Source organism: Choloepus didactylus, chromosome 20, assembly GCF_015220235.1.
Source record: "Choloepus didactylus isolate mChoDid1 chromosome 20, mChoDid1.pri, whole genome shotgun sequence".
Taxonomy (NCBI): Eukaryota; Metazoa; Chordata; class Mammalia; order Pilosa; family Megalonychidae; genus Choloepus; species Choloepus didactylus.
Window position 1 is genome coordinate 8,126,483 of NC_051326.1, and position 17,631 is coordinate 8,144,113.

General features: G+C 40.2%; 1 protein-coding gene across 1 annotated transcript in view; it reads right to left on the reverse strand.

Moving 5' to 3' along the window:
• Nucleotides 1-481: 481 nt before the first annotated feature.
• Nucleotides 482-17,631, reverse strand: part of LAPTM4A (lysosomal protein transmembrane 4 alpha) — a 34,394-nt gene continuing 17,244 nt past the window's right edge. Inside the window, exons 2-7 of the mRNA XM_037812829.1 lie at nt 17,449-17,569; nt 13,851-13,927; nt 13,632-13,754; nt 11,777-11,872; nt 11,142-11,240; nt 482-1,096 (exon numbers count right to left, since the gene is read on the reverse strand). Of these exons, the coding sequence (XP_037668757.1) occupies nt 1,022-1,096; nt 11,142-11,240; nt 11,777-11,872; nt 13,632-13,754; nt 13,851-13,927; nt 17,449-17,569 (591 nt within the window). The 3' untranslated portion in view covers nt 482-1,021. The remainder of the gene's footprint in view (nt 1,097-11,141; nt 11,241-11,776; nt 11,873-13,631; nt 13,755-13,850; nt 13,928-17,448; nt 17,570-17,631) is intronic.

Genomic DNA, 17,631 nt, shown 5'->3' on the forward strand with positions numbered 1-17,631 from the left:
CCTCTAGCGATGTGAAAAACGACCCCCACATCTGCTGTGTAAAGCCACTGTACCTGCACCTCAGCGAGAGGGAAGGCAGAGTATTTGCAGGAGAAAATCTGTGTCGATAAACTGCAGTTTAATTCTGCTTTCTCTTTCAGTTCCCTTCAAGGTCAATTGATGCATTTTAACTTGAAATGCTCTTATGAGCTCATTACCTAACTGAATATCACAACATAAATGCATAGTCTGTTGCACTAATTAGATGATTTTTCTATCAAACTACCAGTATTAATTTCTGGTTTGTGATTCAAGAATTCTCTTCAACAGAACTTGAAATTATAGTTCTGAGTTATGTACTAAAGGATGATTTTTAAAGTAAACATCTAACATTATATTCTCAAAATACCAAAAAACGCTGGCAGTCTGAACTTACTGTAATGGAAAATATTAGGTTTTATCTACAAAGAAAAGGTAATATTTAAAAAAAGTGACAACGGTAAATATTTAAGAGATTTATTAAAGCATCTTATTACAAAGATGGAAACATACAAATTAGAAACATGCAACCATCATTTTCCACAGTCAGGTCAAAATGTTATATATTTTTCCTGTTTTCATAGCTGAAAACCTTAGATCTTATTCCCAACTCACACACTCTGAATATTTAATTCATTCTTCCTCAAAGTATCCAGGGTAGCTAACAACTAAAACGCAAACTATTATATAAACAAAGTGCAAAGTTAAAAAAGAAAATATGTAGAGAATACCCATTCCCACCCCCAATTAAAGGCAAACAATGGCACTTTGCTCTCGGTTAACCTAGATTGTCTTCAAAAACTATTCAAATATAATACGCTTAACAAAAAAATTACTTTTAATACATGTCCAAAAAGCTCCTTAGTGTTTTGAAAATAAATGCTTAAACAAATGAAAATGTGTTTTATACCAAACAAGTTTGGAGAGCCCTGTATTGCAGCATTCTGTAAAATAAACGAAACCAAAGCTGGTGTAGAGTTTATTGACACAGGGCAGGATTCCTTCAGGCAGGTATGTAAGGAGGCGGTGGCTCTTTTTCAGGCATCTTCACTGCCATTTCATAGGTTGGCAAAACATACTACAGAGAGAAAAAAAATTATATCAGACTTAAATCTTCTTAAAAATCTTCCTGGGGGTGGCAGAGTAGGGAGTGCCAGGAAATCAGCCCCTCCGCCGAAACAACTACAGGCAGAACTGTGTGAATCGACCAGTTTCTGACGTCTGGTGGAGCACTGTGCAGCATCCAGACAAGAGCTAGAAGGAAGTCTGATAAACTGCGGCAAATATCAGTGAATCTTAACTCTCCTTGCAAGGGCCTCCTGCCCCCCAGCCCCCAACCATGTGGCAGGCAACAGGGGAGATAGCCGCCTGAGCTCAGTGCAGCTCCTCGCTGATGCCAGGGTGGGCTAGGATCCAGTCCTCTAAGATGCGGATGTGTGTGGTCTCATCAGCAACCAGGGCCTTTAATCAGATCCTTCAGATCCCCGTCAGATCACTGGGGGGCCGGCTGTCAGGGTGGTCACTGTTCTAACTCCCTTGGGCAAAAGCAGCACGGGGGAGGGGGGGGAGTCTTACAGAGGCAGTACCTGTATTTTCCCTCTTCTCTTTCCATTCTCTGTTTGAAAAAGCCACAAATTGATGGCTCCAGCCCTCAGACAACAAAACCTGTAATCCCAGGAATGAGAGAGCCAGATTCTCAGAGTTGTAACAATAGAATATTCAGAATGTCTAGTACTTAACAAAAAAACTACAAACACACAATCAGGAAACTTGATCACCCATTCACAGGGAAGAAAAAAAGAATTTGCCAGAAACCATCCTGAAAGAAGCCCATACACAGCAGCTATTTATTAATCAGACTTTAAACTGATTGTCTTAAATATGTTCAACAAGCTAAAGGAATTCATACACAAAAAACTAAAGGAAATAGGAAAACACTGCCTGAACAAAATAAAGAGATAGAAATAAATGAACAGGGCCTGAGGACCTGTGGGACACCATCAAGCCTAACAATATATCCATCACTAAATCCCAGAAGGACAAGAAGAGAGAAAGGAGCAGAAAAAGTGTTTAGACATAATGGCCGGAAACATCCCAAAATGATGAAAGACAGAACATATACACGCAAATAAACAACTTGAGCAGAAGAGACTCTTCAGGGACCTACTTCAAGGCACATTATAGTGAAATTATCAAAATCCAAAGACAGAGAGGACTTTGAAGGCAGCATGAGAAGCACCTTGTCACATACAAGGGATCCCCAATGAGATTAACAGCAGATTTCTCATCAGAAACCAGGGAGGCTAGAAGTCAGCAGGATGGGATATTCAAAATCCTTAGAGGAAACATGTATCTACCAAGAATTCTATATTCAGCAAAATTATCTCTCAAATATGAAGGAAACATTAAGACATTTGTAGATTAAAAAAAAAAAACTGAGCCAATAACAATATAAAGGGAAAGGGATGGAGTTATACAGGAATAGAAAGTTTGTATTCTACTGAAACTAGGTTGGTACTAAGCTAACCAGGTTATTAGTTCAAGTGGTTAATTGTAATTAAAAAGGTAACCACTAACAAAAAACCCAAGACATACAGAAAGCAAACAGGTAACTGGCAGAAGTAAATCATTCCTTCTCCTTGACCTCCATTGATCTTAAATGTCAATGGATTAAACTTTCACTAAAAGGCCGAGACAGAAGATTGGATGAAAAAGTATGATCTATCGATATGCCGACTGCAAAAGACTCACTTTAGGCACAAAGACAAAATGAGGGTGAAAGTAAAAGAGTGAAAATTAAGATATTTCATACAAACAGTAGTCAAAAAACAGCTAAAGTGGCTATATTATTGTCAGTCATAATGGCCTTTAAGTCAAAAAAACTGTAAGTGACAAAGAAAGATATTGTATGTTGATCTTAAAAGAAGATATGATGATTAAAAACATATATGCACTGCACATCAGACCCCAAAATATATGAAGCAAAGATTGACAGAACCGAAATGAGAAGTAGGTAATCCCACAATAATAGTTGGAGACTTCACTCTACCAACTTCAATAACTGATAGAACATCTGAACAGAAGAACAATAAGAAAACAGATGACTTGAACTATACTTTTAAGTGGACACAATGGACATACATGGAATACTCCACTTCTCAAGTACACATGGAACATTTTCCAGGATAGACCATTATGTTAGGCCAAAACTTGAATCTTAATATACTTAAAAATACTGAAATCACATAAACTGTCTCCTCTGTTCACAATGGAATCAGTAACAGAAGGGAAACTGGAAACTTTACAAATGTGTGGAAATTAAACAACAAACTATAAAAATAACCAATAGGTCAAAGACAAAATTACAAAGGACATTAGGAAAAATTTCAGATGAGTGACAATGAACACACAACATAACAAAATTTATGGGATGCGGTGAAGGCAGGGCTCAGTGAAAATTTATAGCTAGCTCTCAACACTTATGTTAAAAGATCACAATGGTTAAGTTCACGCATCAACTTGGCTAGTTTATGGTGTTCAGTTGTTTGGTCAAACAAGCACTGGCCTGTCACTGTGAAGATATTTTGTGGATTTAAATCGTCAGTTGATTCCATCTCTGGATGATTATACCTACAACCATCTAAGGAGATTGCCTTCAGCAATGAGAGAAGTCTCATCCAATCAGTTTAAAGGCCTTAAAAGACAAAATGATGATATCAGCTGTCAGAAGGAAACATGTCCATCTCTACTTCAGCCAGCCAGCGTTCTCTGAGGAATTCACTGAAAATGTTCATGCAATTCCCAGCCTGTGGCCTGCCCTATAGCCCATCGTCACAGTTGTGTGAACCAATTCCTACAGTCCAGATAGATATATTATTTTTATATATATGTATTATTTATATATATTATATATAAGCCTCCAAATTATATATATGTGCACCAATTTTATACATATGTACTTCCAAAAATAAAAAAAATCACAAATCAATGACCTAACTTCACTCCTAAAGAATGTAGAAAACTAAACCCAAAATTGGTAGAAGGAAGAACATAGTAAAGATTAGAGCAGAAATAAATGAAACTGAAAACAGAAAAACAATAGAGAAAACAAAAAACAACAAAAAAACAGAAGTTGTTTTTTTCAAAGAACAATAAAATTAAACTTTTACCCAGATTGACAAAGAGAAGACCAAAAAATACACAATTAGGACACTTGAAAGTGGCAGCATTATTACCAGCCTTACAGAAATAAGGATTACAGGAAGATTCTATGAACAATTATACACCAGCAAATTACAAAACCTGGATGGATAAAATGGACAAGTTTCTTAACTAGAAAATCTCAACAGACCTATAGCAGCAAGTAAAGTGATTGACTCAGTAATTAAACTCCCAAGAAAGAAAAGTCCAGGAATGACTGCTGAATTCTATCAAACATTTAACACCAATTTATTTTAAAACACCAATCTTCTCAAACTCTTTCAAAAAAAAAAAAACACAAGTGGAGGGATTACTTCCTAACTTATTCTATGAAGCCCCTGAAACCAAAGCCAGATAAAAACAGCACATGAAAATTATGGACCAGTATCCTTTATGAATATAGATGCAAAAACTCTCAACAAAATACTGGCAACTCAAATCCGAAACTATATTAAAGGAATTATATACGATGACCAAGTGGGATTTATTCCAGGAATGCAAGGATGCTTCATCATAAGAAAAATCAATGTAATACACCACATTAATAGAATGAAGGAAACCACCCCCCACACACAGTCATCTCAACTGACGCAGAAAAGGCATTTGACAAGATCCAATATCCTTTCATGACAAAAATACTCAGTAAACTAGGAACAGAAAGGAACTTTCTCAACATGACAATAAGCTTATATGAAAAACCTACAGCAAATATCATACTCAATGGTGAAAGACTGAAATCTTTTCCCCTTATAAGATCAGGAGCAACACAAGGAAGCCTGCTGTCACCACTGTTATTGAACCTTGTACTGGCAGTTGTAGCCAGAGTAATCAGGCAAGAAAAAGAAGTAAAAGACAACCAAATTGGAAGACAGAGAAAGAAGTAAAATTATCCCTATTCACAGATGACATGATCCTATATAAAGAAAATCCCAAAGAATACACAAGAAAGCTATTAGAATAAATTCAGCAAAGTTGCAGGATAAGAGATAAACATGTAGAAGTCAGTTGGATTTCTATACACCAGTAATAAACAATCTGAAAAGGAAACCAAGAAAACAATTTCTTCCAAAGAAGATATTCAAATGGCCAATAAGTATATGAAAAGACGTTCAACATCATTAGCCATTAAAGAAATGCAAATTAAAACTATAAGATAGCCACCCTAGTGGGCGTGAAGTGATTATTATTAAAAACAAACAAAAAAACTGAAAATAAGGGTTGGTAAGGATATAAATAGGAGCCTTCATACATTGTTGCAGGGAATGGAAAATGGTGCAGGTGCTGTGGAAAACAGTTTGGCGGTTCCTCAGAGTTAAACAGAGAAGTACCACACAACCCAGAAATTCCACTCCTAGATATATACCCTGAAGAACTGAAAGCAGGGACTTGAACAGATATCTGCAGGCCAATGTCCATCACAGCATTATTCATAACAGCCAATGAATATGAGTTTTGGTTTAAGATGATGGAAACAGTCTGGAAAAGATAGCGGTAAAAGTTACACACTATTGTTAATGTATCTGTCAAAGAACTGTCCACTTAAAATGGTTAAAATAATTTATGTATATTTTACCACAATTAAAAATGGCTAAAAAAAAGAAAACTTTCTAGAATAATTCAGTTTTGAGATTTCATACCTTAAGTAGGGTTATACAACCCTACAGAGAATAGCTGCGGGAACTGTTACTTAAATTCCTGACAGGAGTGATAACTTAAAAACATGGACCTTTACATCGAGGTGAGACAACTGACCCAAGTGTGCTAGAGATGGATGGATGGATGGCAGCCAAGCAGACCTCTGCTTCCTGTCTGGCCTGGGGGCTGCCGGAATTCCTTGACAGGTAACAAAGCACCAATGTGAAGAGGAGAACCTAAGACAGCGGCTAGGAGAGACAGGGCAAAAAAACACCTCCATGAAAAATACGAGATAGAGGCCAGAAAGTGACCCAGAACACCAGTTCCAGTGATGCACCAGCTGGACAAGGTCTGCTAAATCCACAGGGACCATGCACTTGGTGAAACCAGGAGTCTGCGTTCTAAAATGAGTGAGTGAGCTGGCTGAACGTCCAGTAGCCATGCTGCAGTGTGGGGAAACCATGGGTTGGCGTTTGGAGGCGGACTAGTTCTTTTTAAAAAACCCAAAAGCGGCTGCAGATACAGCAGCGAGAACCACATAGTGAAGAGCAGCAGGAAAGGGCTGTGCAACACCTCAGTATCTGGCATGGAAGATAGCTTTTTGCACACCCAATGCTAGTTGTCTCGGAGCGAGGAGGGCAGAAGTTAGCCAAAAGGGGAAAAAAAACACGCCCCTTGCAGCCATCTTCCCAGCGGTCTGGGAACGCTTCTGCCCGGCACCAGACCCACAGCCCAGAGCCGTGCCAAGGGACCCAGTGGGACGGGAAGTGTTTCTGGCACAACTGCGTACACGCCACAATATCAGGCGTGGACAACAGCCTTTCATGCACCCACAGCTAATTGTCCTAGAGCTGGGAAGACGAAGCTGTGCAAAAAGGGGGAAATTAACATGCCCCACACAGCCATCCTTATAGCAGGCTGGGAACGCCCCTGCACAGCCTGGTGGCCCAGGGCTTCCCTTGAGGGATGGCGCGCATTTGTGATGTAGCACAGCCTTCCCTCAGTAGAGGCCCTAGAAGGGCATGGCTGGGAAGAAGAACCCACCCGGAAATCCCAGGGACCCTACACCAATACCAAGGACTTGTGGGTCAGCGGCAGACACAATCTGTGGCAAGACTGAAATGATGGTTTAGACTCTTGCAACAGCCTTAAATCTCCAGGAACACCTGGGAGGTTTGATTATTAAAGCTGCCCTGCCTCCCTAACTGCTCAGACACACGCCCCACATTCAGGGCAGACAACACCAACAACACACCCAAACTTGGTGCACCCGCTGGACCCCAAAAGAACCAGACCCCCTCACACCACAAAGACAAAGTTGGGGAGAAGTGACTTGAAGGGAATAGGTGACCTGCGGACACCATCTGCTGGTTAGTTAGAGAAAGTGTATGCCACCAAGCTGTAGATCTGACAAATTAGAGACTGATGTCTGAATAATCCTTGATATCCTAAAAGAACCCTATCAAGTAAAGCAGATGCCAAGAGCCCAAAAACAACAGAAAATTTTAAAGCATATGAAAAAACCAGATGATATGGATAACCCAAACCCAAACACCCGAATCAAAAGATAAGAGGAGACACAGTACTTGGAGCAATTAATCAAAGATCTCAAGACAAACAATGAGAGCATGGCACAGGATATAAAGGACATGAAGAAGACCTAGAAGAGCAAAAAGAAGAAATTGCAAGAGTAAATTAAAAAAACAGATGATCTTATGGAAATAAAAGAAGCTGTTGACCAAATTAAAAAGATTCTGGATATTCACAGTACAAGACTAGAGGAAGCTGAACAACGAATGACTCAGCGACCTCAAGAACCACAGAATGGAAAATGAAAGAACAAGAGAAAGAATGGGGGAAAAAATTTAAAAAATCAGAATAGATCTCAGGGATATGACAGATAAAATAGAGCATCCAAATTTAAGACTCATTGGTGTCCCAGAAGGGGAAGAGAAGGGTAAAGGTCTAGAAAGAGTATTCAAAGAAATTGCTGGGGAAAACTTCCCAAACCTTCTACACAATATACATACACAAAGCATAAATGCCCAGCTAACTCCAAATAGAATAAATCCAAATAAACCCACTCCAAGACATAGTCTGATCAGACTGTCAAATACTGAAGAGAAGGAGCAAGTTCTGAAAGCAGCAAGAGAAAAGCAATTCACCACATACAAAGGAAGCAGCATAAGACTAAGTAGTGACTACTCAGCAGCCACCATGCAGGCGAGAAGGCAGTGGCATGACATATTTAAAATTCTGAGAGAGAAAAATTTCCAACCAAGAATACTTTATCCAGCAAAACTCTCCTTCAAATTTGAGGGAGAGCTTAAATTTTTCAGAAACAAATGCTGAGAGATTTTGCCAATAAAAGACCTGCCCTACTTCAGATACTAAAAGGGAGCCCTACTGACAAAAAAACAAAGAAAGGAGAGAGAGATATAGAGAAATTTAACAGACATATACAGAACATTACATCCCAAATCACCAGGGATACACATTCTTCTCTAGTGATCACAGAACTTTCTCCACAATAGACCATATGCTGGGACATAAAACAAGCCTCAATAAATTTAAAACAATCGAAATTATTCAAAGCACATTCTCTGACCACAATGGAATACAAATAGACGTCAATAACCATCAGAGACTCAGAAAATTCACAAACACCTGGAGAGGGGGAAATGAAAACATTCCCAGATAATCAAAAGCTGAGGGACTTCATCACCAATAGATCAGTCCTATAAGAAATGTTAAAGGGAATTGTGCAGGCTGAAAGGAAGGGACACTAAACAACTGACTTGCGGGTAGCTGAGCTTGTGCCTCGACTTACCAGGCCTGGGCCAGGGGACCTGATATCACCCCCTGGGGAGGGTAGTAGGTACGGGCGTGAGTGCCCTCTGCAGCCCCCCCGAGCCTGAGAAGCGAGGTCGGGGCAGCTCCCTTTTCCTCACCCAAAATGCCACTGGCAGGGGAGGCTTGCCGGAGGAAACCGCCTTTCTCCCAACTGCCCTTTCCCCACTTCCTTATCTTACCCACTCACTCCCTGGTGCCAAGGCCACTCCTGCCACCGCCAGCGCGCATGCACCGTGGCCAGAACAACCCCCGCCCGCTGCAATGGCTCCTGCGTCCTCTCAGAACCAATCCTAGCCCCTCTCCCTTCAGCATTGCCATTTAAGGCTGCTTCACCTCCTTTCCAGCCCTGCCCTTCTTACCAGCCTATATAACCTGTAATCACCCCTGAATAAATCTCTTTGGCGCATACTCCTACTGGATGAAGAGTGTTTTTGTCCTTATCGCCGCCCTCCACACCTTGCACGCCTCTCGCCGAGGACCCGGCCACGTCCTCCGCCTCGCCCTCGCCTCCGGGAAAGAGCCCCCGCCGCCGGTACCCTTTAAGCAGCCCCGAGAGCTGAGGGCTCGGCTACCGGCCGCCACTCCCCCTAGAAGCAGTAACCCCGACCGCACTGACTGAAACCACATGAAAAAATAAAGATTTCCAGTAAAGACCACATGGTAAATATAAATACCAATACTACTGTATTTTTTATTTGTAACTCCACTATTTACTTCCTACAGGATCTAAAATACATAAACTGTAATGAGAAATCAGTGGTTTTGGACTCAAAGTAAAATATGTTAACTGTTAACAAGAACTACATAAAGGTGGGGGAATGGAGGAGTATAGGAACATAGTTTATGTGTCCTATTGAAGTTGGTATCAAAGAAAACAAGATTGTTATAGACTTCAGACATTAAATTTAAGCCCCACGGTAAACACAAAGAAAGTATCAGAGAATATGATCATAGAGATGAAAAGTAAAGTATGGGTTACAAGAAGTGGGGGAAGGGGCAATGGGGAGTTAATAAGAAATGAGTGTAGAGTTTCTGTTTGGTGTGAAGGGAAATTTCTAGTAATGGATGGTGGGAAGGTGATGGCATTGCAACATTGTGAATGTGATTAATCCCAGTAAATGGAATGCTTGGGAGGGGTTGGAATGGGAAGATTTATGCTGTATATATGTTTCCACAATTGAAAAAAAAGAGGCTAAATAGATAATGACAATTAAATGCCACAGATGATCCTGGATGAGATCTAAGAATAGAGGAGAAAAGGCTCAAAAGGACACAACTGGGACATAAGAAAAAAATGAAATACAGAATGTAAGCTTTATATCAATGTTAAATTTCTTGAACTTCTTCACTACACTTAATATCATTACATAAATGAATATTCTTGTTCATAGGAAATATATACGTGAATTATATTATTTGTTCGAGGATGTGTGCAACTTGCTCTCACATGTTCAGAAGACAGAGCAATAGATAATGGATGATAGACGGGAGGGAGGGAAGGAAAGAAAGAAATGGTAAAGCGACAAAATATTAAAGTTGGTAGATCGGGGTATTGGTGGAGAGGGGTTGGGGTATGCTTATGGGGTTTGTATTATTTTTGCAACTGTTACTGTAAGTTTGAATTTATTTCCAAAAAAAAAAAAAGAGAATGCACCACTGTTCTCCCCTTTCTGGCATGACTGATAAAGTACCAGTGTCAATTTTATCTCAGGTGCAGAGGATGGAGTTTTGGGGGCCTTGCTTGATACCTGAACCACACCCAGAAAGCCTCCAAGAAGATGCTGAATTCTGGATCCTGAATTGCATCAAAATCTGTTTGTAACTGAAGGATCAGGAACTAGACACAGGTCCTCAAGGGTAAAGGACACAGCTGTGGAGGAAAGTGGACTTCTAACCTACGTGGCTCTAAGTGTGGCAGATCGGCCCTCCACGGACCACATGTACTCTACATGCTGAAACCTGGAACGACAATGAAGACTGTGCAGCAGCATCGAGGAAGCTCTTGAGGGGCCACCCTCCCTCCCACTGCATTCCTCTCCCACAGAAAGGTCAGCTTCCCCATGGATCATCTGGCGGTTTTCTTAAAACAATACAAACTTTAGCCAGTAGCATCCCACATCCTTAGACGCTCCAGAGGCCGTGAGAGTGGCTCACGCTGCTGTGTCCCGCCTGCTCTCTCCCCACAAAGGCCAGCACTCCTGGAGACCATTTACGACTCAAGCACTAACAGCCCAGCGAACTAAGATGAGCAGTGCAGGGTTTCTCTAGACCCACACACCCAGGGCTCCAACAGGGAAATGCTGACTCCTGTGGAACTAAGCTATCCACTCCCAAGCCACAGTCAAATGGCACAGAAGCAAAGTCAGATCCACGTTCTTCTCCTGGGAACAATCAGTAATGGCTAGTGAGGTTTTAACATGTCACACAGTAATTACCTGTGGAGGTGCTTCAAAGGCAGGGTACACAGCAATCTCAGGCACATTTCTGTTGTTAATATATTTATAGCAGTTCCAAACACAGTTTATTAGATAAGCCTGAAAGAATGAAAACAAAATTTATATATGCCAGAAATTCAAATATCTGTTCTTAAGGTGACGTAATGCTTTCCCACATTTTCTCAATGGAGAAAGGAACTGACATCCATTTGGATCTAGCACTGGCGAGGCTCTTTCCACACCTGAAGTCTCATTTAATTGTCACAAGTTTTATTATCACCATTTTACAGAGAAACCAGAGTTCGGGTTTCAAGTTAGGTCTGTCAAACACTGTGCTGCAAATCCGTGCTTCTGAACCTTGGGAATTTTAATAGATTTTCAATCCAAATCATGAACCACTTCTAAAAGCACAGCGATGTTCCTTACACTGAGGAAGGGTCCTGACTCTGCCAACCACTCTCTGGAAGCAAGAGGGAGGACATTCCTTAGAAGCTATCTCTATTATTGTGCCAGAATAAATACCATCACAATAAATCATCACTCTACTGTAACCTGCAAGGAGAAAGGACAACCAAAAGGTTCAGGTGGGCAGTGTCAGCCAAACTGGCCTCTCAAAGGTTTAGTCATCAACTCACCTTGAACAAGATGAATAAGACAAAGAACAACAGAACAATGAAGAGGAGGCAGCTGGAGTCCAAGGCCAGGAGGTCATCTTTGTAGGGAAAATCAGGCTATTAAAAAACACACACACATTTACAATTTGGCCAGGGCAATTAACACTTTGTGACAACCTACAGAGCATTTTAACAACATAAACAAAAGGTCCAAAGTCAGAACTGATATTGGAATAAAATGTATACACACAATTTAACTCAAAGTGCTTTTAAACCTCATCGGCATTAATGCCTGCTACTAAGCATTTCAAAGACACTTGTTTGAATGTTCAGAATACATTGAAGGGTCTAAATGGAGTTAATTTTCTCTCTACTTTTCACTACTGTACATCTTTCTAGCCTTTAGAAAACCACTCTTTCCTGTATGGGACCCCAGATTTGTCCCTTTATCACTGAGCCACAAAGTAAGGAAGTGCTGAGATTTATGTAAGTTCCATGAGCCAATCAGTCCTACAAAAGTCACTATGTCCATTTCAAATCAGACAGAAGGGAGCAAGGAGGAGGGAAATGGAACCCACACACCAAAACAAAAAATCCTAGCCAAGAGTCTCCCTGGGGCAAGATGCTCCTCTGAGCCTGTCTGTAAGGAAAAGGACAGAAACAATGGGACCAGCTCACAAAGGAATGCTATGCTTAGGACTGGGTTTTGTTCAGAAGGCAGTGAGGTATCCCCTGCAGTTTTCTAGCCCGAGATGACATGAGCAGAGAGCTGTGTTTCCGAACACGCTGACCAGGCCAGCAGGCCCTACCCTGGCCACCTCTCTCTGGCCCCAGGGTGCCCTGCTTCCCCTTACCATGTGCCAGCCACCAGGGCCACCTTTTAGTTCTCTGGCTATATCATGCTCCTTCGTACCTCAAGGTCTCTCTTTTACTTGGAAAATTTTCTTCTGTACTTTCCCTATTTTAATTCCTACTCATTCTCCTGAGTACAATTCAAATCCCACTGTCTAGCCCGGGTTTGGAACCATGTGACATCCACTTACAAAGCAGCCTACACTTTTCCCACAACTGTAATTCAGTAACTGCTCACTGTCCAACACCCTCACCAGGAGGTACCTGCCATGGAATAAGCAGAGTACCCTGCACGCAGGAGGCTATCAGCAAACGGTTTTCGAATGGATTAAAGATATACCTGGTGGTGTGCAAAGTGGACTAGGAAGGAAATCTGCAAGCGGGGAGGAAAGTTTAAAAGACAGCATTTGGAAATGAACTAGGACGCACTACCCTCCTTCCCTGCAGACCTCCTCTGTGAAGCCCTCTTTGGCCCTTCAGCCCAGAATGTTCCCTGTTCCCTCCCATTCAAGTGCTGCCTCGGGATAACTCCAGCTCATTCTCACAGATAAAATCTCTGCATGACCTGACTACCCCAGTAAATGGTCTCTCAAAGAAAGCAGTATTATTTCTATATCCACACCATTCACCAACAGTACCTAGAAAAAGGAAGAGGCTATAGCAGGCACTCCAATATTAGCTTTTTCTCTATGCAGGCATTCGTAGCAAATAAATTAGTGGATACCAAGTAGAGACGAATTATTATACTGTCAGTGTCCTAAAAAACAAAAGCTGAACAAGTCCGTAAGTTCCACCATAACCATCCTTAGGGATTTTTGATATTGGATTATCCAAAGGTATATAACAAGATATTCTATTTTCAACTTACTGGTTTCAACATGGTAGTTGAGAGATCAGTAATAATTGTTACTTTAAAACACCATAAAAAGAAAATAGGGTAGTTAAAACTAATCTCAGGCCAATTCAGAATTTAAATATTTCACTTAAAATTAAAAAAAAAAAGGTTTATAGTATACATACTTACCAATTGATCCAGATATTCTTTGATTCTTGGCAAATAAGTGAGAGAACTGATAGCAACCAGGCAACTGAGAACAAAGTCAAAAAGCCGGTAACAGAAGAATGGAATCAGCCAACCCACTTGATACTGCAGAAGACAAGAACCACCACCAGGTCATGTCACACACATAGTACCACTCTTTGAAGGCTAAACTCTAAAAGCAGAAAAATACAAGATACTTACAGAAATTGCTCCATATACCAGCATCGAACTGATTATAAACATAAGAACAGAGACGGCAAAAAGAACACAGGCATTATCTAAAAATACAAAAACAAAAATCTAAGTAAGCTCCTTATACAACAAAATGAACAAAAGTCTTCATGACAAAATAGTGTGTTAAAGTTAGCTTAAACTTTTTACAAAATATTGTCTAGACACTGGCTATGAAAAGATCTAAGACCAAGAAGGTTAAAACAAAACAAAACAAAAAAAAATAAAGTCTCAGCATTTTAAGTGGTAACACTTGAGGAAGCTCTTGTTTGTTAAATTCACTGACACTTCTTTAGGGTGGCACATGAGCAGTGTGAAGATGTGCAGACAGGATTACAATCCAATGTGGCCAGTGATGCAGCAGAGGCAGAAACAATCTGCCTAGGAACATCAGGAAAAAATACAAAAGATATGACACTCAAGTTGGGTCTTGATAGATGAGTAAAGTTCAACTGGAGGGAAAGGCTGGGATCTGCTTTAAAGACAGATGTATTAAACACAGACTTCTAAAGAAGCCAACCCTTGCCTTAGATAAAACATAACCCGAAACTCAAGCTCCTCCATTAACATCCTCTTCCTCCCCCAACACCCGAACAATAATGTCCAACCTCATCTGTCTGTATATTCTTTCACCTTGGCTTCGGGCTACGGATCTATTTTCTCCTTCGTTCCTCAACTCTTTCTCGGATTGTACCATCTCTCTATTAATTCATTTTCATCAATTTTCTCGCAAAACATCTAAGCAAATCTCAAAGAATACTAAACCACAATTGACTTGTTGAGTTTCTTCACACAAATCTGTAGTCGATTCTGTGGCTCTGGATAAATATTAAGAACCCGAAGGGCACTGGTAATGGTGAACGACTGGAATAACTGCTATTTGAATATGCACACTATTTGATAAATAAAAGTTTACTACTGGGCAGTACAAATGTCATTATTAAGTAAGAATAGCTCTCTAAAATTTTCTTAGAGGAGACAGGATAGCTAAATGTTAAGAATTTAAAGGCACAGACATTGGGGACTGGTGATTTGATGGGTTGAGCCCTCTACCACGGAATTTACCCTTGGGAAGACGGTTGCTGCAAAGGAGAGGCTAGGCCTCCCTATGGTTGTGCCTAAGAGCCTCCTCCCGAATGCCTCTTTGTTGCTCAGATGTGGACCTCTCTCTCTGGCTAAGCCAACTTGGCAGGTGAAATCACTGCCCTCCCCACTACGTGGGATCAGACACCCAGGGGAGTGAATCTCCCTGGCAACGTGGAATATGACTCCCGGGGAGGAATGTAGACCTGGCATCGTGGGACGGAGAACATCTTCTTGACCAAAAGGGGGATGTGAAAGGAAATGAAATAAGCTTCAGTGGCAGAGAGATTCCAAAAGGAGCCGAGCAGTCACTCTGGTGGGCACTCTTATGCACACTTTAGACAACCCTTTTTAGGTTCTAAAGAATTGGGGTAGCTGGTGGTGGATACCTGAAACTATCAAACTACAACCCAGAACCCATGAATCTCAAAAACAATTGTATAAAAATGTAGCTTATGAGGGGTGACAATGGGATTTGGAAAGCCATAAGGACCACACTCCCCAGTGTCTAGTTTATGGATGGATGAGTAGAAAAATAGGGGAAGGAAACAAACAAACAAACAAACAGACAAAGGTACCCAGTGTTCTTTTTTACTTCAATTGCTCTTTTTCACTCTAATTATTATTCTTGTTATTTTTGTGTGTGTGCTAATGAAGGTGTCAGGGATTGATTTAGGTGATGAATGTACAACTATGTAATGGTACTGTGAACAATCGAATGTACGATTTGTTTTGTATGACTGCGTGGTATGTGAATATATCTCAATAAAATGAAGACAAAAAAAGAATTTAAAGGACTTCTTTGTTGCAGTGTGTAAAATGCCACTTAGATGGAAGAATTCATATAAAAAAATATGAAATAATCATGATACATACGTTGAACTTGAAAGCAAAGTTTATAATTCAAAAAATCAGTTTCTAAGAATGTGTTATGGAAGACCATTTCTATTAAAGTATTGAAACAATAATTAAAGTTCAGTTCAAAGATATTCCATCAGGAGAGCGGGGGGAAATGGAGCTGCCCAGAACAACAGACACTCCAGTAATCTGTGAATCAACAAAGCAAACAAAACATGAGGGGCAGATGCCCGGATATGAACCCCAGGTACCCTACCACCACCATTTAGGGGCCTCCACAGCGGTCTTCCCAAACCCCCACATGCCCTTCTCACACCATTCCACCTGGATTTTCCCAAGGAGAATGTAAATTAGGTTAAATGCATATTTGAGAAACAGCTTGCATACTCTGCACATGGGTTTCATATACTGCCGCCGTATCCTGTTCAGCTGGCTAAAAATAACAAATCCCAAATCTCATATTTCTAATTGGTCATCAAGCCAATGATCAGAAGTTAACTTGCCACTATAACACTGGATTTATGGGAAATTCAATTTTCAACTTGCAAAGAAACACAAACTGTTATGACCAAGAACTAAGTCTTTCTGTATTCTGTTAGGAATAAGGGCTTTGGTACCATTATAATCAACAAGAACATGATAACAAACACAATCATACATCTTTTCTCTGTACCTTAGTTTTAGATTAAATATACATTAAGAAGGAAAAATGTTGACAAAAGCAGGTTAACTAAAACTTCACAGCTTAAATGTTTGAAAATATCAAAAAGTGACTAATAACCAAAGTTTTATTTGCTTTTTGGTTTTGGTTTTTGAATTAAAGACTACCCAGCAAAAACAAACAAATGCCAAAAGGGCTTTCTAATATGTTGTTATTTTTTCTATCGTATTTGGCAACAAAAATTAAAAACACCACACATTGTGAACAATGTTTCGTGTTTTCATACTTCTATGTATGACAGCCACAAAGCTCAACTTGGCTTGCAATATAAAAGTTAACACATGAATTTCTATTCAGATATTAAATTTCTAACACAATTTATAGCATAAAATTTCAACTAGAATTTTTTTGGACCTGTGTTTTAGAAATAGAAGTAACAATAAAAAATACTACCAAGGAATAGGTTTAAAAGCGATAATGTGACTGTCCTCAGGTCACTCTGCATTTAACACCGCTGTCCAGTCTTTCTCCATCTATACAAGAGGATTATATTTGTAAGTGCGATTCTGGGCAAAAGATATCAAATATTAAGTAATTCATACTTTATACTTTACTGCAGTAGTCTGTTGGACCCCTGAGCAAATCTCCCGTCCTCAACTATACTTGTCAGCTGCTCCTCAGAGATTGATGGCTCTTCAGTACTTCCCTATTCCCCTCTCTCCTACCCAGTGCCCGAGCAAGCATCGAGGTCTATTTCTCAAAACGTCTCTAGCAGGCCAGTGCATGTTCCAGCTAGAAATGCTCCGTTGTAGTCCTCACTGTATACCTTTGAAAACCTGGTAAAATGTGTTTCTGCCTCAGCAAGCAGAGCAACTGAGACATAATCTGGCCAATCCTCTTTTAAATAACTAAGATGTATGCACATATTATTAGTAAGAGATATTTTCTTTTCAACTGAAAACATACCAGCCATTCTCTCAGATGAATAGTAATTTCCAATGACTTCATACTGAATGTTGACAGCTGGCATTGAGTTTGGGTGAGTCACCTCCACAGTCAACAAAATCGCCATCAACAGGTTTACCACCTGTGAAAGATTACATTTCATCAATTACATTATTATAAATCAGGAAGCAGTATTCAGTACAA